General features: G+C 39.4%; 1 protein-coding gene across 1 annotated transcript in view; it reads right to left on the reverse strand.

The window, feature by feature from the left end:
• VSNL1 (visinin like 1) overlaps positions 1-23,022 on the reverse strand; it is a 111,545-nt gene that overhangs the window by 61,466 nt on the left and 27,057 nt on the right. The window contains exon 2 of the mRNA XM_032294069.1: positions 716-882. Within this exon, the coding sequence (XP_032149960.1) occupies positions 716-877 (162 nt within the window). The 5' untranslated portion in view covers positions 878-882. The remainder of the gene's footprint in view (positions 1-715; positions 883-23,022) is intronic.

Raw genomic sequence — 23,022 nt, forward strand, 5'->3', positions numbered from 1 at the left:
AAATCACATCTGCTAATTCAACGATATAAAAGCAGTATTTTTCTGTTTGGTGTTTTAATCAGAAAAAGTTTTAAAACCAATACAACTTGTAGACTCAGGCAAACGAATACTACTGCAGTAGAAATTGTACCTTTTATGGGATTGTTCTGTGTAATGTTCAGGGAAAGGTTAGCTTATGAACAGTGTACAGTGTTATGAGTCCATGTTTGTAGACATTGCTGTCCAGATGTACACTATATCCGACACCTGCTTTCTAACTGTGCTGTTGAGGGAATCTGGGTTCTTATCTGGGTAGACGAGGCTCTTTTTTTGTTAAGAAAGAAACAAAAAAGCCCTCTTGTGTACTTTTTCTTTAACTGAGAGAAGTACGCATACCTTTAACAAGCCAAACAATATTGTAATTAGCAAACCGTCAATAACTGTCAGCAAACACTATTATCTGAGTTTTTATGGTTCTTTCACCAGATGCTGTCACTCCTTGAGCTCTACTCAGTGCTTTGATTTAACAATTACTCTTTTTGTTCAGAAATTGCTTATTTTGGGAACAACATATATACATTTGCATTTTTAAATGTTATTTTTTCTTTCTGGATGGAAAACTGCCAGAGTTGAAACAAACTGGCTACTTAAAGTTATGATTTCATGTGAGGGTACATTTCATGAAGGCCATCGTTTCTGGCCTAAAGAATAAAAACAAGGTTGAAAAACAACTTACCTTCACATAGAGCTGCTGAAATTCCTCGAGATTCAGCCTCCCGCTTGGACAGTCCTTGAGAAATCCTTTGTACCACTGCTTGAGTTCATGCTCATTAAACTCTGTGCTCTTCACCAGGTCCTCCATCACTTCGGGGGCCAGTTTGCTATTCTGCTTCCCCATCTTGCCTGAAGAAAAGTAAATTAATTCAATTAGTGCTGTGGCTGTGATCATTTCAAACTAGAGTTCTGGGCAGTCCGTTGTTGCAACTCCCTCCAGTGTGGCTGATCCATATCTCCCCAAGTCTGCCTTCTTCTACTTGGTATTCTAGAAAATATATGAGTAAAATAGACTCTTCTGATAGTTCCAAGGGCTGTAGGGTTCACTCTTCACCTCATTGTGTCATTTTTCATACTGTATTGACTCCCAAATGGAAGGCAACCGTCTCTTTTTATGCTATTCATAGTAAGCATATGGAAGTTGTTTCTCTTTTCCTTCTACAAATGACACTTCATTGACACTTGTTTCCCAGGTGTTTAATTCTACATTTAGTTTAATGGGATACTCGGTGGGATTACTGACAAGAACAATGAGAAGATTTTATAACTAAATGATCAATACGTGGCTTGGAACATCTGATCAGCAATATTAAGGAGTCTCAGTTGGTCTAGCTCAAGTTGGAGCTTTTTCCCCCAATGAAAACAGCTCATTTCTATTAGTCACATTAATTCTCTATTTCTCCTCTCATAATTAGATATTTCCTACAACACTGTCTTCAGAGTTGACAAAATCTTGATGATTTTTTTCCAGGGATTGGTTGGGGTGTTTTTGTTGATATTATTCCAGACTGCTATTATTTCTGATTTTGAGTTAAAATAATAGTGCATAAGATAATGTTACCTATATCCATTAAACACCAGGTTGTGTGGCCAACATCACAGCAGGAAGTAGGGAGGCAGAGCAGGTTTGAGATAATTCCTGATTTTTCTTCCTGATTTGGCCACTTACGATTTGTGTTACTTAAGGCAACATTAACTGCATTATCTTCAACTTATTCATTAATAAAGCAGACATAATAATAAAACTCTTTCATATTTATTGTGATGGCTAATTAAGAAATAAGTAGGTAAACAAAGGCCACAAAGAATATTCCAAAAGTAAAATAACTGTGCAGGAAAATTAAAGATAATTTAAAAATTTTCCCTTTAATGTTGCTTTATAATAAACAATAAAACTATTGCTTATAATAATAATAAAAGAATTAAAACATAGATTAACTCCAGGTTGATTTAAAAAGTCGAGTTAAACTTGAAAATCTCAAAGTTTCCAGGATCAGGAACGTGCCAGAAAATCTTTCAAATCCAGTTAGAAGAGACTGAGTTAGGGTTGAAGATTCACCTGAAGATTACCCAAGTGAACCCAGTCCTTCACTGCGTTTGAGACAAACTCTCTTTCAGGCTGCAGGCACGTCGACACTTGCAATAGCCTGGAAGGGGTAATATTTCTCATCACATACTTTATTGTTTTTACTTTTTAACTTCTCCTAAAACAGATTCCACACCCATTGTCGGTAACCTGCCCCAACATTAAACAATTCTTTCACTGTAATGAAACCTAACCACTCTTGCTATTTCCAGGGAAATTTCCACTCAGCACGATCTCAGCAGCACACAATGCAGTCAGATGATACCATTAAGATGGCCATTTACCCTCCAAGCTCTTCAGTGTAAAAAAAGGGCCCAGTATCAGCAACTCTGCCCGTTACCATGGGGTTTCTCTACTTACTTTTGCTCCGAATTTCAAGTTCCAAGTCTCTTATTAGCAACTGTTTCTTAATTATATGTTACTGTGGAATTCCACAGCTGGGTGTGGAAATCAAGTGGGTACTCAGGTGTCAGGTTTAATTAATGTGGGTAAGAAAACTCTAATTCATGGTTATCCTGAAAATCAAAAGAGGTATTGCGAAAACTTTCAGTACTTCACTTTTTTTTTTTTTTTTTAGTAGAGAATTACAAATCTTCATTCTTAAACTAGTATCTTACCTAAAAATAATAGCTATTTTGAGTACTGGCCATGGGGAAGGCACTTAATGGAACACCTCACAAACTTCATTTCCTGCTATGCAACCACCGAGGAATGAGGATTAGGGCAGCTCCCTGAGGCTCAGAACGCTTTGGTAACTTGTATAAGAGCATACAATTAACGCATGGTAGAGCTAAAATTTGAACCTGGATCTATAAGACGCCAGTGGACAATCATAGACAGGTTGGTGGATGAAAGGCATTTCAGGAGAAGAAACAGGAAGAGCAAAGGCAGGAAAGCTTCAGAGAACTGAATCAGTGACTAGAAGGGACGAAAGAGGATCACTTTGCCAGCCTGGCTGCCTTGTTTGGGAAAGACTTACATTTACCAAAACCACAAGCTCAGAAGTGACTTTGTATTAAAAATCACCTCCCCCAAGTCCCTTTAGAAATTCTATGATGTATCAGCTTCTCTGTTAGGCAAGGAAGCCTGGCTTCTCCATGAATCACTTGTGATGTCTTAAACCGTTCCAGCTGACTTGGGAGACAGTGGTCTCTTACATGCACAGGAAATATTGTCATGACCATGAATCACAGTTTGGAAACTCAAGTGCATAGCTTCATGCTTCTTGGTTATGGGTCTGCACCATCACTCGGGTGTGTCTGGCAGTGATTGAATCATACAGAAAATCAGGTTCTGGCCTGGCTCAGAATGACATTGCCACTGCCCTTATCAGGCCTCATCAGGTCTTGCCTGGATTAAAGATTGGCCTCCCCACTGGGCTACCGGACTCCAACCACCCTCCCACTGCACAGCTGCCTGAGTAAATTTCTAGAATACAAACCTCATTGATCTACTCTCTAAAACCCTCTATACTTCTTCTTAGTCTCCAGGATAGAGCTTTATCTCCTTAGCGTGGATCAGGTCCTGCCTACTCATATCCTCATTTTCTGCCAATATGTCTTTGCTCATGTGCCAGTGATTATGAACTATTATAGGTTCCAGGATTGCATGCTTCCACACTTCCATGGCTCTGCATATGCTGTTCTCTTCTCCTAGAATGACTTCCCCCTATTTTTTGCTTAGCAGACTTCTTCCCCTTCTTTAAGTAGGCTTAATTCACACACCACCCCCTCCATGAAAGCTTCATGGCAAACTTAAGCACCCATTCTCTTAGGTATCTCTCTTTTCTTCTAAAAGTTTCCATGGTCATTATGTAATTTTCTACTGGATTGTTATTATAGTTTCTTGAGAGAGGACTGCTATTTATTTATTTTTGCCTCTTGGTAACTCCTATTAGGTACTCAACTAATATTTTTTGAGGACATGAATAAATCAGGGGTCTGAGATATTTGGTATGTTTTTTTTTTTCTGAGAAAATGTCTCACAATCTATATATTAGGAGAGTCAATGCATTCACAAGTATAAATATAAAATGCAGTTGGCAGATGGGAGAAATATTTCATTTAACTGCACGGAAAATATTCAACCCTCTTGGAGATTGTCTTCATCATTAAATTTTGAATACCTTGCAGGTGATACCCATGTCTTTTATCTAGTATCTTCAGTAATTGACATAAAGGTAGTGTTTAGTAATGTGTGATAAATGAATGAAAACATGGTTCATGTAACCCTCTCCACCTGTAGTCTTTTTGCTCTTGGCTGCAGTGATATAGGCCAAGTAGTATCTTTCATTATGAGACCAGCATAACAGAAAGAGTACAAACAGTAAATTTTATCACATTCCCAATATGGAGATCCCCCTACACCATGTGAGGGGGAAGCAGGCTGGCTCTGTCTCTAACTTACTCTGTGATCTCGGCCAAGATCCTTTCCTTCCCAGTTACTCCATTTCCCCATTTAAAAAAATGAGAAGTTGGACCAGATGATCTTTAAGGCCTTTCCAACTCTGCCATTCACTGATTTGCCACATAAGTTTTGTAAATATGAAAATATGAGTCAGACTTCCAATTGGCTTGTCTCAACACATGCGGGCTCTGTGGATTCTTGGCCTGAGAACCCATCAGCATTTAAGGATTTGTTACCCAAGAAGGGAGGAGACAGAAACCAGAGTGTATTACTTTTAAGCTGGGGTTTCAAGTTATAATATTAAAGCCAGCCCATCCCCAAACCAAAAGAATTTCTCACTGTTTGTGTTGTCATAGAGAGAAGTTCAGTGCTAGGCACAAAACAGGGCTGGTGGAAGGGCTTTGATGGACAAGAGAACTTCAAATGATACAGCCCTGTGGAGGAAAGCCCAGCTTCACTTAATAGCAAATGATGCCCAGAGAAGATAGCACTTCTGTACGCTGATTACAAAAGGCTTTTGTGTAACAGCATTGACCCATATAAACGATTGCCCATTTTTATAGCACTTAAAACAGCATTTTAAAAAACCTCTGTAAAAAAGAGATTATGATTGTTTCCTTTTTACTGATGAAAACTTTGACAGTCAGAGAGATTAAGTAATTTACCCCAGCTAGACCAGCTAGTAAAGGCTTAATAAAGCATGCATGCAGTTCTCTCGCCCTCCACTGCTTTGCTAATAGAGGCCATCATCTTCTCTCACCTGCACCATCATCTCAAGGATGCTGCAACTACCTCCCAACTGGTCTTCCTGTCTTGAGTTTGCTCATCTCTCATCCATTTCCTATCCTGTCTTAATCGCAGGTTCCAGAGCATAAGAGACAGAGGATTTAAGAAAGCTCTTGGAAGAGGAGCAGGAGAACTTCAGGGATGAGGAAAGAGCCTAGGAGGGAGTCAAGAAGAGCCCATGAGCATCTTTTTTCCATATGCCCTTTGGGTATCAAAGAGGATTTAAACTATATATATATATGTGCGGGGTGTGTGTGTGTGTGTGTGTGTGTGTGTGTGTGTGGTGTGTGTGGTGTGTGTGTGTGTGTGTCTGTGTGTGTGTGTGTTGCCCCCAGCTTGTCTCTTACCCACTCAATCTAAATCCAGTCTTCCAGGACATACCAGGGCCTGTTGAGTATGACAGAAATGCATGCCCAGCTCCTCCCAGGTAATGTAGCAATCAGCCTGGCTGAATCTTAGCGAGATTCATTTAAATAAAGACTGAGTGGCTGAAATGGAGCAGTATCATCACATGTGCAAATACATAGTGGGATAAGCACAGCAATGGGAAAACAATCTTGAAAACAGGGCTCAGAGCAAAGGAAGAAAGGGCTTTAGGGACACAGGTTGGAGACCTAGGAAATGCATGTAATGCAAGTATGCAAAGAGGCTGCAATTGGCTGGTTGTAGTATAGGTTACTTGGGCCAGTCTTGAATAAATCAAGTCTTTTCTTTGAGCCCTAGGCTCTTCACCCATATCTTGAAACAACTGCCTTTGTAGAGACTGGCCTTCTCATGCTTAGACTCCTGCCTGGAATGCCCTGTGTGCTTTTTTCCTCCATGTATCTAAACCTTATTCCTGCTGCAAGGCTCCATTCCAATCCTGTCTTCTCCATGATACTTCTCTGCCAACTCTTACTACTCTCATCTTCTCCTTGTATTTGATATTGTGGTTTGGGGTCATTATTGACCCATGGCATAATTAACTTGATGGAATCAGGCAGAAAACTCTCTGGACAACTAAGTTTGGCAGACGTTTGTAAGAATCTTCTAGGGGAAAAGCCCTGTGCTAGGCAAGGTGGGATATAAAGAGAAGACGTAGTACCAATCTTAAAGGGCTCAGACCTGGGGACAGGAGACATTTACAAGACTTGGAATATGAAGCATGATGAAATAAATACCCATAGCAGAGAGCTACAGAGCACAGAGGATAGACAGACAAACCCTGACCTGATCAGTCACCTTTAACCTGTCACTGGTCCCCAGGTGAAAGCTCTTATGCAGTCTTTCCTAAAGTTGTCTGAATACAAGATTCACCCTTGGTTCTTCCTTAAAAATACAGCTTAGTGGGTTGATCCCTCGGAGGGAAATCTGTACATTTAATAAGCAACTCAGGGGAATATGAGTCAATTTGGGAAATGCTGCTGGAAAACATGAATAAAAATTGAAGTACATGGTCTAAGGAGCATACCCTAAACCAGCACAGACATAACCCAAGGTCTCCCTGATTCCTCACTCCCCCGGTCTGGCATTCCTGATGTGGTTTCAAGATCCTTGTACAGGGGACTAGCATTAACAATTCCAAAATTGGCCAGTTGTGGTGGCTCACACCTGTAATCCCAGCACTTTGGGAGGCTGAGGCAGGCAGGTCACCTGAGGTCAGGAGTTTGAGACCAGGCTGGGCAACATGGTGAAACCCTGTCTCTACTGAAAATATAGAAATTAGCAAGGCATGGTGGTGGGCGCCTGTAATCCCAGCTATTCGGGAGGCTGAGACAGGAGAATCACTTGAACCAGGGAGGTGGAGGAGGTTGCTGTGAACCGAGATTGCACAATTGTTCTCCAGCCTGAGTGACAAGAGTGAAACTCCATCTCAAAAAAAAAAAAAAAAAAAAAGAATTCCCAAATCACACAACACAGGAAAACCAAAACCAAAGCTGGAAAAGATTTGTCTGTGGGCTCCTCTGTTTTAAGCCCTTTGGTTTTAGGCTGGAGAGTTTGAGGCTCAGGAAGGTGATGAATTTTCCCAGATCACATGGTCAGCTGATGGCAGAGCTGGGATAAGTCCATCCCCCCCACCTGGCTGAGTATCCCCCACTCCCCAGCCCCCCACAGCATGTTAGCCCTGTGCCTAACACTCAAAGCCTGTAAGCCACTACCCATGTTTATCTCTGTGCAAGGATGTTGAAACAACCCCCAGCACCACCCCTCGGATCCTGTAAACAGCAGAGATTGGATTGCTAGCTTCCAGAGATGGTTAAAAACAGCCCTGAAAACCATACCTCAAAATTGCCCAACATATTGTATGGGGTGTTTCTTTCCTAATAAAGGCAAATATCTGACACGATGGGCTTTTTCTATTCCCCTCTTCTTCATCCTCTGGAAGCCAGGTACTCACAAGCCCCCAGAAGCATTTCCCAGGGGGTAGGGAGGATGTGGACCACAAGCTGGCATTTCATGCTGTATCTGGGGACCAGAGCAGCTTCTGGAAAGAAGAGAAATCTTTTCTTACAGCATCCTCTGATGATGTTACTTCAAAACCTGAATCTCATGGAATTACAGCTGAGATTCCACCCCATAAGCACGAAACAGGAGGGAGCCACAGACTGCATTCCTGGGGACTCAAGATAAGGCAAAAGTATTTTTTTGATCTATAGTAGGTGGGAGAAAATAGTTTGACAGCAGTGGCAGTGGTAATGTTAGGACTAGTAGCAAGAGTTTTGTTTGGCAAAGTATAATAAACACCTGAAGGTAAAAACAGAAGTGGGCCTCAGGGATCAATCATCTGATCCAACTCCTTTGTTTTCTAGAGGCCCAAGGAGGCTAGGGGACTTATGCCAGGGAACATATCAAGTTAGTAACAGAGCCTAGAAGTGCCCTGGCTACCAAGTCTCAGCAATAAGACATGCGTGCTGTAGTGCCCAGGCCTCTGATCCTTGGGTACAGAGACAGGCTGAAGGTTTTAGACCCTGCAAAATCATGTCTTCTCATGTGAGTAGGGTGTGATGAGCGACCTCCCTCCTTAGGTCTGCCCAAGCTGCTCCCAGTGAAGTTCTCATCTGGCCTTTCTACAGGGCAGGGGCTGAGAGCCTAAAGTGGCTCTGGAGCCTTGGGCAATTGGTATATCCCTAACTCTAGGCTGGGTGCTACCGGTTGTCATTGGTCTTTGGCTCTCACTAGGTGGTCTCAAACTAAAACCCACCTGGAAACTTGGGAGCCAGGTGTCCAAGGGCTCTGATCTACAAAGGGTCAAAATGGCATGATCAACCATGGGGGGTCAGATGCAACTGCCATCTTCTTCCTTCTTTCCAAGGCACAAAGAACATTTCCTGAATGGCTGGGAAGTATGACTTAGACCCAAATCACACTCGATACCCAGGTGTTAGTCTATTACTTTGGAAAAGATTCTGCTCAGACTCAGTTTCGCCTGTATCCCATTTTATGGACTTCCTTCTTTTTGTCAGGTTCCAATGTCTCTTTTATTTTTAACTGGACTTAGTAGGGAAAAAAGTGTGTGCTGGAGTCAGACATAGGGTCAAATGATGCTCCTGCTTAATACAAGTTGCATGAATTTTGATAAGTTACTTAGCCCACTGGAACCTCAATGTCCCCATTTTTCAAATAGAAATAATGTTATTTGCTCAAAGGGTTGTTGTGAGGATAAATGAAATAATGCTAATTTTTTTTTCCAACTGTGCCTTCCATGTAGCAGATGTCCAACAAACAGTAACTATTATTATCCTCATCATGGGACCCATACAAATGGGCTGCTCCAGAAGATGGAGAGGGGGACAGGTCAAGATTCAGGCCTAGACAGCAGGAGTCATCCTAACTTCGATACATGGCACCAAGCCTGGCGCATGTAAACAGAGGTACACAAATTGTGAAACATGGGACATTTTACTGTGGCCTTGTTGATTCTCCTTCCTTTACATAAAAGTGCATCATATCTGACCTGACTGAGGAAAGTCATCTGAGGACCTCACAGCCCCAACTAAGTCAGCATCAACCACTGAGTGAAGTTTCCATCCCATTTCTCGCTCACCCACTGAACAGAAGTGTGAGCTGTTTAATAGCTGGTAACCTTTCATCTGGGAGTGTTTCAAGCAGCCACCCACTTTTCTGCATCTTATTTTTATTTCCCTATGTGTCCTGTCTCTGACCATTCTATGTATTTCTGAGAATTGGTTTCTATGAAATAAAATGGGCCATCTTTGGCAGTGTTAGAACCTCACTTAGTTCTGTGAGGTAACAGAGGAAATGCTTTCATTAATAATCACAGCCTTCTGTCCAACAGATCGTGTTCTAGGTTGTGCTGCCAAGTCCCAGTGGGGAGAGACTGTGGCCCTTATCTGAGAACAGCAGGGAGTTGCCGAGAGAGAAGAGCAGACCTGGAGTGTCCCGCTTCACCTGCACATTCCCTGTCACAGGGTTAGGCCTTGATCATCATGGATGTAACCCGTCTTTGCATTCAGAGAAATTGAATATTTGGGGGAGGACGTGAGTGGCATGTACCAGTGTCCACCAATAGTAGCCAATCCCACCTCACTCATCTTCTGACTCTTAGACTGATGCTCTTTCCTCTCTGAGAGCCATTTGCACTCACCATGTTCCTAAATTGCTCTCTCTTCAGTAATTCTAAAAAGATACTTTAATTCATGTGGGTTAGTCTTAAAAACAGATAACTGAAATTCTTGTATGCAGGTGGCTTTACAGAAGTAAAATGTTCTAGTTGAAGGAAACATGATGCTGAAAATGAGTCAATTCATTCATTTGTTCAGCAAAGTTTTACTTAGTATCATCAAATGATTCCCAAATTTTTCTTTAGGGCAGATCTTTCCAGGTTTTTAGGGCAGGTCCCAAAGAAAAATTTGGAAATACTAGATAATGTGTTCATCTGCCTGCTAGACATATCTACCACTGTATTCTACAACCACATTAAACTCAACATATTATGCAAACATGAATTGGCCCTCCTTTTTCCCCTAAAATATACTTTTACTCTTTGCTCCTCTCTGAGTAAGTAGCCCCACCATCTTCCCAAGGTTCCATGCAGTCTGGGCATCATTCTGAGCTTCGCTATTTCGTGTTTCCATATGTAACCAGTCATCAAGTTAAGAAGTTGGTAGATTCTATTTTCTAACTCTTGATTCCATCTACTTTTCTCTGTTGCCACTACTTTGGTTCAGGCCATTATCCTATAGCGTTGATTAGTATAATTGCTTCCTAGCTTGTTTCCCCATCCCTACTGTCTTGCCCTCCTGAATTCCATCTTCTATACTATCATAGCTGAAACGACCTTTCTAAAACACAAAACCCAATCATGGCACTGCCCTGCTTAAACCCTTCAGTGGTCTCTCATTATCCTCACTCTGAATTCCAACTGTCCACATGGCTCCCCAGACCGGCTCACCAGCGCCTATCCTTTTCCTCCAGCTTCCCATCTTCCTCCCTCCCCTGTCCCCTCCTGGCACCTCTTTAGTCTCCTCTCTCCCCATGTTTTCACCTATGTTCCAGTTTCTTACCATCATGCCAAACCTCTCTGTGTTTTCTTTTGCTCTTCCTTTTGCTCTGAGGGCAGTTCTCATTAGCTACACATTGGTTCTGTAGTGAACTCCCACTCATATTTCAAGATGTAGAGGAAGCACCTCATTTTCAGAGCCTTCACTGTCTAGCTACTTCTTTTGCAATTTGCACAACTGCTGTCACTGCATCACCTGCCACAGTAGTGTCTGTGTAATCCATGTCTTCCATCTCACAGATGGGGATTCCTCAAGGGCGGGTGATTGTCTGGTTCATCTCAGCACTAGTTCAGAGCCCACTGCTGAACAGATACCCAGGAAATGTTGTTGAATTAATTAATTACTATGTAATCCCTCCCATCAACAGCTAGAGCTTATCAGTTGAGTGATAAGAGAGAACCCATGACATGAAGCTCAAAGATGACTGTACTAAGTGCCATTAGGGAGAGACAAGCAGTGTCATGAGAGAGAGAGAGACAGAGAGAGAGAGAGAACACACTTCTTGCTAGGGAACCAGCAACAAAGCTTCTTTAGAGAGACTGAGTAAAGAATATTTTATAAAGTGGTCCCTTGAAATGATCTCAAGGAAATAATGACACAAGCCTGCTGAGACATATATACAAAGGATATTTGCCCCCGCATTGCTTAAAACTATTTTTAAAAACCACTTTTAACAACTACCTAAAGGTCTATCATGGGAAACTGGGTAAATAAATTTTTTTAGAGCTATGAAGCCATCAAAAGTGATAATGTATATCTGCACTGATTGATATGGGTGAGTATTGACTCAATGTCATTTAAGAGAAAACACGTAAATAAACAAATAAACTCTGTAGTTTTTCAAGGATAAACCTTTACCTGAGGACATATATTAAATACAATATAATGGAGGAGGGGAATGGAAGTGAGTATAGCAAATAAAGGGTAAATTAAAACTATATGAGAAAATACAGGAAGCGCTTTATATAAATAATGTTGATATTGAGCTATGATCTGAGGAATACGATTAACATTTGTGGCACTTTAGGAATAAAAACAAAAGGAAAAAGGAGAGATGATATTGCAACAAATTGTTAAGTGAAAAAAGCAGGTCACAAAACAGTATGTGTAGCACCACTTGCTTTTGCTTTATACACACACTTGAGCTTGTGCGCACAGGATGTTTGGTCAGTTCATAACATATATCAAAATCTTAACAGTGGTTATAACTGCTGGTGGCATAATGGTAGTATTTTACTCTCTCCTTAATATCTTTCTGAACTCTTTAAAATGAGCATATAACATTTATAAGCAGAAAAATGTGCAAATGTTTTTATTTCAGCAAACAAATACATGCACAAAATGTCTTTCATTCACCAAATCAATAAAATCCTAACAAAGCCCACTTCCTTCTATATAGTCTGGGTTTTGTTTTCTTTCCTGATGAGGCCTGTAAAATGCACTAAATAAAGAGTGAGAAACACTTTTACAATTTGCAAACTGCCTCCAGGGTTTGTTCTTACAATGACCTGGTGAATTAGGTGAGGCAGAAACTTTCATAGAACTTGTAGAGATAAGAAAACTGAAGTTCAAAGAGGACACAGACTTTTGCAAAAGTCACACGGGAAAACACTGGCAGAGCAGCTGGGACTGAAACCTAGCTCTGGTGCTTTAGGGAAAGGTGTGGTCCCATGAACCTATCAGAGCACAGAAAACTCACACAGGCCTTTGGGAGGCCTGGAAAACTTCCTGAAAATCTTAGCTGGTTTTGTAGTCAACAGTTTCAGGTTGAGGTCCCAGAATTATGTGTTTTACCTTCAGAGAAATAATCATTTCCTTATTTCCTGGAAAGGCAGCAGATAAAGGTTGACCAGAGATGCTTCCAATGCTCCCAATGGCTCCTTGGATCTTTACTTTGTTTTTCGGGTAGATTCCTTTCTGGACTTCATTGGATAACTGTAGACCCAACCATAGGCACCCAGAAGTGGTGATCTATGGAATTCTGAATTTTCTATTTTTTGAATTTGAACATAAGTCATTGTAATAAACAGTGGGTAATGCTTTAGCATTTACAAAGCTCCTTCCTATCTCACATCTTATGTAAACCTTGGCCTTGCTGGCATCGATCTTACAGAAGACAAAACTTAGCCTCAGAGAGGTTTGCTGACATAGTAGATCCTGACAGTCAGGGACTTTGACTCCTAGCACTGTGTCTCCTGATCACAACTTCTCCAAGGTCCTGTGATGTCAGCTCAGGATTCTCCTGAGCTTCTCTTCCACATTCACGACTTCAACCAGAGCTAAACAGAATGAGCCTCAGGACTGAAGGTTTTTGACCTACATGTGAATCCTGAAATACTACTGTTAATTCATTGTTTGTAAAGGGAGTGACTCTAACTGAAAGTACAAGGAACAAGAGTTCCCCTTCCAGGATTCTCTCATCCCAGGGCCGTAAGGCCTGTGTGGGTTTTCAGTGCTTTAATAGGTTCATGGGACCACACCTTTCCTAAAGCACCAGAGTTAGGTTTCAGTCTCAGCCTTGCCAGTGTTTTCTCTTGTGACCTTTGCAAAAGTCTGTGTCCTCTTTGAACTTCAGTTTTCTCATCCATACAAGTTTTGTGAAAGTTTCTGCCTCGCTGAATTTGCCAGGTCATTGTAAGAAAAAACCCTAGAGGCAGTTTGCAAATTGTAAAATTGTTTCTCGCTCTTCCTCTAGTGCACTTTCTAGGCCATGTCAGAAAAGAAAACAAGACCCAGACAATATAGAAAGAAGTGGGCTTTGTTAGGCAGGGACAAACAAGGGAGTAGATTTTCAAATCCCTGGCATGAAGGAGAAAACACACTTGTTGATGAGCAGCCAGTAGAAGATTCACAAAAAAGAAGCTGGAGGAAGAGGAGTTGCATAGAAGGAGAAGCACAACCAAGTGTCCCTTCTTAGGGTTTTGGGAGCTGGATGAAAAGAATCTATTTACCAAAGGTTGTGAGAGGAATGCTGACCCTTTCCTATGAGGTCCCTGTCTTTGATGTGTTTCCAGCTCTGATTTAGGCTTACCCTGTCCTTGCTGGGCCTTTGTGAAGTATCCAGGAAGGCTGGAACAAAGCACTTTATTGTGGTGCATGAAAAATATCTTCGCTGAAAGGCACAATGCCAAGGCTGGGAGGACTAAAATTAGACCTTCCGGTGTGTTTGACTTGGCAGTTGTGTGGCCGCCTCCACCTGCCTCCCTCCCAGCCGTGGGCCTTCTGAGAGCACAGGTAGCATGTGCTGAAGGAGAGGAAATGCTGCTTCCTCTGGCACCCTGTGGGGATGACAAATGCTTCTGGGCCTGTGTCAGTGTCATTTTGAGTAGTTATAGAACTTAGTTAAGTCAACTAAGTAGATACTTCGTTTGAAGGGGTATGTTTCCGTATCACCTAATTTGCAAATAAGGATGAAACCATATTGTATCTTCCCATTAACCTAATGCCCTTCCATGTTGAAACCAAAAGAAAACCTCAAAACAATCCTATGTCTGAACCTTACATTTACCTTTGTCTAAGAAGTTACAGCTTCACTTAGTAACCATGGCAGAATCCAAAGAGCCAGTTATCAATGCCTTCTGTCACACGGTAGAGTTGAGTTGTCTACAGCAAAGACCCGGGCCTTCTCATTAAACAGACAAGGTGAGATACTTGCTGGAGCACGTTTACTAGCTGGGGAGGGAAAGTTACTGAGCTTTTCTTATCTTGTTCATTCAGCATTAAATTGTATATATAATAACTACCTCAAAATATTAAATAAAATAATAAATCTATATGACCGATAGCAGTAATAACAACAGCTTCTATGATCAAGTACTCACTATGTGTTCACGGATTTCCTCACTTCTTCTTTATAACAGTTTTATGAAGCAGATAACAGTATACAGTCATATTACAGTTGAGGTGAATGAGGCTTACAGAATTTAAGAAATTTTCTCAAGGTCTCAAGGTCACACAGCAAGAAAATGGTGGAGTTGGGATTTGAACTCTGACAGGTCCTTAGCCATTGTAAACTGTTCTGTCAGATTAAAGATGAGAAACAAGAAAGTACTTTTCTGGGACAAAACCTGTTATTTCCACGTAAGAGCTCAATAGTCTCCCTTTTTGCCTGGGTGCTGCCTTTCTGTAGCATTTTTCCCTAAGAGAGGGAAGTTTGAGGTTCCCTGAGGTCCCAACTAACTTGGTCAGTTATCTTACAATTGCCTGCCTCTGGTCCCCAGGGGGATGGGAAAGGACTTGGATGTTAAATACAAGGGTAACCATTGAAAGAACAGGGAATGTTTAGCCTGGAGAAGCAAAGATTCAGGAGAGGATATTTGAGGTCTCCTCAAATATATGCAGAATTTACAGGCACAGAAATAGACTTATAGATCAGCATAACAGAATGGAGAGTCTAGAAATAGATCAGCTATATAGACTCACTTAATATATGATCAAGGAAGCTTTTCAGAACAAGGGGGGAAATTAGGAAATATAATTTTGAAAGTGACATAATCACCTCTTGATAGCAATTTGACGATAAAAGTAAGAACCACACCATATGCCATCTTTTAAAAAGTCACTAACATTTGGAATCAAAAGTTCAACATAAAAAATATCATAGAAAGCTATCAGAAACTGAAAATATGGACAAAAAGTTCACAGCTATGTGTGCATATATAATGCCATGTGCCTTAGAGTGACGACGGTTCAGTCAATAATAGAGTATATACATGATTGTGGTCCCATAAGGGCATAATGGTTTATTTTTACTGTACATGTCCTATGTTTAGATATATTTAAATATACAAATACTACTGGGTTACAATTACCTACTGTACTCAGTGCAGTGACCTACTGTACAGTCTTGTAGCCTATAGGCAGGTATATAGTAGGCTAGGCCATCTAGGTATGTGTAGGGGCACTCAATGATATTTGCACAATGACACATTTCTCAGAACATTTTTCTGTCATTAAGTGATATGTGACTGTATTTATATGTAAAGCAAACACCGATTATTAAGGAAACTATCCGAGACAGAAGACAGAAATGATCAGAGTGTGAATAAATAATTCATACCAGAGAAAACACAAGTAGTAAACTGAGAAGAGTATGTTTAACCTGATTATTAAGGTCAAGATGGACTCTCTAAATAAAAGCAAAGGAAGAAACTATAAAAGATAAGACCGATAGATATAATTACATAAAGATTCAAAGTTTAGAGAATCTTAAAAAAATAGAAAAAGTAAAGATAACAGCAACATGGGACGATATATTCAACACAAGTGTCTTTTAAGCATAAAGATTGCTTTAAAATAAATGGGAAGAGGATTATGCTAGCAGGCTAAGCAATGAACAGCAACAGAATATGAACAAAAGATTAAATATCAATGGCCAACTTTACACCTACAAATAATCAAATACAGTAAAATTGTATGATAATATAACCCACCAGAAAACACTAAAAATAATTAAGTATAAACTTTTGATTCCATGGGAAAGTATCTTAAAGAAATAACCCAAGAGGAAAAAGTTACATACAGACACATATTTATTGCGTTTTCATTTAATAATAGTAGAAATTCTACGCATAGTAAATTATGATACATTAACTCAATGGAACATAAAATTGTGAATGCAATGTTGAAACATGGCAAATTATGATATGGTAAGTAGAGAAAGCAGAGATACAAAATTAAACACACTCTATAATTACTACTATTTACTGCAAAAAATGAAGACTATTGTTTTCCTCTCTTGCTCCTTACAAATGAATAAAAAGTGCGGACTATATGCGGAAACCATGTTATGTATCAGGATATGGAGATGAAAAAGAAACTGCTTATTTCCTGTACAAACCAATGTCCCAATGAGAGGGAGAAATAATATGCAAAACATCTTGTTTATAAGTTATAATATGGAATAAGCATAGTCCTATAATGTACAAGTTTCTATGGTAACATGAACATTAAATAGAGATCTCTTACAGGCTATCATATGAACTTATATATTAACATGTGAGAACTTGTAAAAATATTTGTGAAATCTGCTTAATTTTTCTTATATAAAGTTGAGAAGGTTGAAGTCCAAAGAGAGTAAATAGTCTAGAGTCAGAAAAGTAGAACTATACTTAGAAAAAGAACCAGGTTTCCTAACTCCCACTATTGTGTTATTTCAATTATTTTCTGGACTGTCTTCAATAATTTCACCTTCAAATTATCCAGAGGTAGGTAGTCCCTTGTATTTTAAGCTAATGATGGATGCACTTTTATTCTTAGTTTCTCCTGACTTTAGGACTCTGAATTCCTCCTCTGCTTCCCTCTCAGGTTGAGAGGTGACCAGCAGCCAGCCTGCATTCCTACCTTCCCAGTACCTGCACTCCAGAAGGAAGAGGTTCAGCTACTAGCTATCTCCTTCAGAAAGTTTAATAGGCTGGGCATGGTGGCCCATGCCTGTAATTCCAGCACTTTGGGAGGCAGGGCAGGTGGATTGCTTTAGCCCAGAAGCTTGAGACCAGCCTGAGTAACATGGTGAAACCCTGTCTCTGCAAAAAATACAAAGAAAAGAAAAGAAAGAGAGGAAGGAAGGAAGGAAGGAAGGACAGGTGGGAGGGAGGGAGGGAAGCAGGTGTAAGGACAAACTTTGAAACTTGAAGTCAATGGAAACTACCAGATGCATGAGAAATATAAAGAAAATGTTAAGTTCAAGGAAGGAGGAAGGAAGGAAGGGAGGAAGAAAGGGAGGGAGGGAGGGAGGGAGGGAGGGAGGGAAAGAAAAGAAAGACAAAAGAGAAAGAGAAAGAAGAAGAAAGGAAGGAAGGAAGGAAGAAAGAGAAAGAAAGGAAGGGAGGGAGGGAGAGAAAAAAAGGAAACACAAGAAAAAGAAGAAAGGAAGGAAGAAAGAGAAAGAAAGGAAGAAAGAAAGAAAAAGAAAGAAAGAAAGAAAGAAGGAAAGAAGGAAAGAAAAGAAAGAAAGAAAGAAAGAAAGAAGGAAAGAAGGAAAGAAAAGAAAAAAAAGAAAAGAAAAGAAAGAAAGAAAGAGAAAGAAAGAAAAAAAGAAATAAGAAAGGTTATTGTGGTGTGGTGGCGCGTCCCTGTAGTTCCAGCTACTTGAGAGGCTGAGGCAGGAGGATCACTTGAGCCCAGTAGGTGGAGGCTGCAGTGAGCTGTAATCACACCACAGAGTGAGACCCTATCTCAAAACACAAGGTTTGCTAGCTTAGTTTTCATGAAATAGTGAAGGCTTCCATAAGTGGCAAGGCTCTTTTCCACAAACAACCCAAAGATTACAGCATGGAAAATGAATGGGCAGAAGAGAAACAAACAAAGGAAAATGCCCAGGTATTCCGCTGGGGCCAGTGACTGGCAAGGATCCCAGGAAGTATGGACACCTTTATTAAACTACTTGTAAAACTCTATGGACTGTATTTGATTGTTTTTTGAAAGGACTAACTTGAATGTGCCCAAAGAATTTGCAGCTGAAATATTAGCAAAAATCAGAGAAAGCATAGTTTAAAATGTTAGGGGCAGACACTTCTGAAACCATGGTGCAGCGAAGAGCTTAGCTTTTGTAAAACAACACAGTGGGTCAGGAAGGAGTGTTTCATGTGAGATGATACGGCTAAAAGTGTTGTATTTTGGCCCATATATAATCATTTTCAGGGGTAGAGGAAAAAGTTCTCTGTTAACTGAACTCTGCTGACTTTTTAATAGAAATATAAAGATCACTGTGGGGGGAGTCAAAGAAAGACATAGGATAGGGTTTACCAAGAAACTATGGGTCAGTTTATGACTTGCAGGAGAAGAATAGAATAGGTATCAGGACAAACTTTGAAACTTGAAGTCAATGGAAACTATCGGATGCATGAGAAATATAAAGAAATGGCTTCCTTGCTGCCAAAGTTGGGTTGCTTGTAGAAAACGCACATTTGGCTTTGAGAACTGCATTCAACCACTAAGCAAGTGCTGCCAAGCAGAATCCTAGAATCACTGAACTGAGAGGGAACCAAAAGATCCTAGTTTAGATAAAATCTTTCCTTTTCCAGATGAGAAACAGGTCTAGGGAAGATGCAAGCTTTTTCTAAGTGTGTAGAAAACATCTCTGGCAGATCTCATTCCAGAGCCTCATCTCCTGATTCCAAATCCAATATTCTCTTCAGTTGCAGCTTTTACCCAGAGTCAATCAACAAAAACACCAAATAGGTGTCAGAAGAAATGGGCTTACTCATCTTGTAGAGAAGCATAAGGCAATAGAAGATACAGTGGGCAGGGCCTCGTCTCTGTCTAGTAATTCAGCAAAGGCTCATGAGTGTGCAATCCCAAGTCTGAAATTCATGAGTCAGCCTATGCTGCTCCATTCCTTCCCCTAGTTCTAATTAATCAGAAATTCTGTCATTTCTAACCATGAATTCCTCTTCTGCTCTCCATTTCATTGCCTCCATCTCACTTCAGACACTATTTTTTTTTCCAAAAACTATCTAATTAGTCTTCCTGTCTGTAGCCTATACTCTTCAAATTTAGTCTTGATATTGTCTGTATAGTAATTTTACTAGAATAAATATCTGACCATTTCAGACATTCAATGCCTTACTGTTGCCTGAAGAGAAAGTCCCAGTTCTTTTGTAGGACCCATAGGGGTCACCATGATCTTGTCTATATCTTTCTCTTCAGTTTCATCTCTTACTTATCCTACTTCATGCTCCTGGACTTATAACACCACTAAATTTGCATTTTCCAAAATATATCAATGGTTTATTAGGCCTCTGTCAGCATAGTACATACTGTTGAATGGCCAAATGAATGAACAAATGAGTCAGAAGGATGGTCTCGAACTTCAAACCTCATGATCCACCTACCTCGGCCTCCCAAAGTGCTAGGCCTACAGGCGTGAGCCACTGTGCCTGGCCTAGTCTTGCCATTTTTTGACCATTAGCCTTTCTAAGGCTTAGTTTCCTCATCTATAAAATTATAATAGTATCACCTGACTCAAAGGGCATTTGTAAAATTAGAAATAATGTAAGTAATAAACCTAACACAGTGGGTGATACAGGAGATAGTATCTACTTTTCTACACACTTAGAAAACATCTTAATAGTATCTACTTTTATGGTTTATCAGATTGTATTGACCTGTGTATTCCATTTGCATTTGGAAATAAGTTTTAAAATAATACCAATCCATAGATATTTACACTCAGTAAGAAAAATCCTGATGCCAAATACTATAAACCTTTGGTGTTAATAGATTTAATATTTAAATTTTTAGTTATTTTATAATGGTCCTGAATAGCTCATTAAGTCAAGTGGTTTATAAGTTTCTTGGAGCACACATTCAAAACATGATTGGTTTAGGGCTGGTGTGTAGCCCTAATAAGTGATTTTCCTAAGCATCTGCATTTAAGTACAGTTTTGTTAATCATTATTCTACCCTATGCATGTAGGTTCTCTCATAAACTATTTAAAAACACAGCAAAAACTAAAAAGCTTTTTTTATTTTGTGAACAATGTCCCCTGTAAAAAACACATCTCCTCCTGCTGGTAATGGAGGTGAAAAGAGAAGAGGCCAATCTCTTCACTGTATTTCATGAAGAAAATTACCTGTCAGACACTCAATTTAGAGATTTTCCAGGATTTCAAAATGTCTCCTTTAACATTGTTCCAGGTATATGAGACTGAACAGAAAAGATCACTCATCAAATATTACAAAATAAAAAGTTTAAAACAAGAAATTGGAATCCCAAGTTGGAATGCTTACCTAATTATAGTCTGAGTTTGTACTAGTCCTCCAAAGTAAGAACCCTAAGCCAAGAAATATCACTAAACTATTATGGAGCTCTGGCAATTACAAATGGTCTTTTTAAAGGGATGTTTTCATTACCTGCTTTCTGTAATTTCTTGTTAAAGGATTAAAAATAGAGACTTGAAGATTAGAATGACTAATTATGAGGGACAATGGAATAGAAATTTCAAAAATATAAAGATGATACATTTTTAAATAGAGAGACTTTAAATAATAGTTGAGACACAGATGAAGAGGAAAGAGTAAATTGGAAGTTAGTTGTAATGAAATTATCTGGAATGGAGCACAATGAGATAAGGGATGAAAAATGTGGAGGAGACATTAAGAGATAATGAGGCTAGAATGAGAAGCTCCAATATAGAGCTATTAATAGCTCCAAAAAGAGAGGAAAGAAAAAGAGAATAGGAGAGAATTTAAACCATAGAGTTTTTCAGATTTGAAAAATTCAGAATAAAAAATTTTACACATTTCAGAGTTGGAGAAATATAACAAGTCCACATGTGGGCATGTGACAGAATTTTTTTTTTTTTTTTTTTTAGACAAAGCGTCACTGTTGCTCAGGCTGGAGTGCAGTGGTATGATCTCCATTCACTGCCACCTCCACCTCCTGGGTTCAAGCAATTCTCTGGTCTCAGCCTCCCAAGTAGCTGGGATTACAGGCACCCACCACCATGCTCAGCTAATTTTTGTATTTTTAGTAGAGACGGCATTTCACCATGTTGGGCCAGGCTGGTCCTGAACTCCTGACCTCAGGTGATCTGCCCCAAAATGCTGGGAATGTAGGCGTGAGCCACCTCTCCTGGTGACAATAAAATTTAAGAACATAAAAGTTGAAGAAAATTATCTTAAAATCCACCAGAAAGAAAATTCTGGTTAACTTAAAGGAAGAGCCATTAGCCTAAAGTCAGCCTTCTCATCAGCCATGATTGATGCTGGAAATCAATAGAATAGTTTCAAAATGCTAAAGGAAAAAAAAAGTCAACTAATTATTATATGCCCAGTTAAAGTTTATTTAAAATGAGTGAGATAAAAACATTTTCAACTGCATACAAATTAGAGAAAATATTAATTATGGACCCTATCTGAAAGAACTATTAAAGGATGTACTTCAGGAGGAAGGACAGTGAAATCAGAATGAAGAAATAGTTGTGAGAAGCAATGAGGGGCAAGGAAATAGATGAAAAAAGTTGGTGAACAACAACAAGGGATGTTTTGGGATTAAAAACTGAGGTGCAACAGACATACTAAGAAGCAATGACATGGATGATGGGGGTGGTGCTTTGGAGTTAAAACATGCAAGGTCATCATTTGTTTACGAGACAACTACAGATACTGACTGACCTTAAAATTTGTTAAGTAGCCTAGGCAACATAGCAAAACCCCGTCACTGCTAAAAAAAATAAATAAATAACTATAAAAAAATTTGCCTGGTATGGTGGCATGTACTTAAAGTTCTAGCTACTGGAGAGGCTGAGGTGGGAAAATTACTGGAGGCTGGAAGGTTGAGGTTGCAGTGAGCCAAGATTGCACCACCCTACTCCAGCCTGGACAACAAAGTGAGACCCTGTCTCAAAAAAACAATTTTGTGAAGTATATATAATATATTAAACAGGTAACAAAGCAACTGCCACAACAGTGGTAATTATAACTTTCAGGTAAATAGAGGAAAGGAAGGAAAATAAATAAACCTTAATTCAATAGAAAACAGCAAAGAAGGGAGAGGCCAAAATATAAGCCTAGCATATGTTAAAAATATAATATAAGAAGATAGATAGAATTGTAAATACATTGATCATCTCAATAAAATCCAGCTATATGCCATTTATAAGGAACCATCTAAAAAAAGAATAGACCAATTTAACTTTTGAAAAGAGAGGTAAAATACCTACAAACTATCAAATAGAATCCAGCAATGTATTTAAAATATCACTATCAAGCAGGGGTTATTCCTGGAATGCAAAATGATACATATCAGAAAATCTATTACAGGTATTGACCTCATTAGTAAATAAGTAAAAAGGCCTTTTTATTAGAAAAGCATTCAATAAAATCAGCACACATTAATAATTATTTAAAAAAAGAAAAAGAAAACTCTAAATTAAGACTAGAAGAAATATCCTTCACCTGATAAAGGTTCATATCATAAAACCTATAGCAAACTGACATTTAAAAAGTGAGACTCAATTTACATTAAGACCAAAATCCTGTAAGATGCCTAGGAATAAACCTCATTAAACTATGTCAAAATTTTATGGTGAAAACTATAGGACTTTATTTTTAAAAATTTGAATAAATTAAAAAATATACTTGGAAACCAGGTCATCTTAATGCATCAATTCTGTTCTCATTAGTATAAATATTCAATTCAATTCTAATGGAAATTCCATGTATATTTTGTATGAAGCTTAACCAAATGAAAAAGCAAAAAGGTCA

The sequence above is a fragment of the Sapajus apella genome, unplaced genomic scaffold (assembly GCF_009761245.1).
Source record: "Sapajus apella isolate SASKATOON/1434 unplaced genomic scaffold, GSC_monkey_1.0 scaffold31, whole genome shotgun sequence".
Taxonomy (NCBI): Eukaryota; Metazoa; Chordata; class Mammalia; order Primates; family Cebidae; genus Sapajus; species Sapajus apella.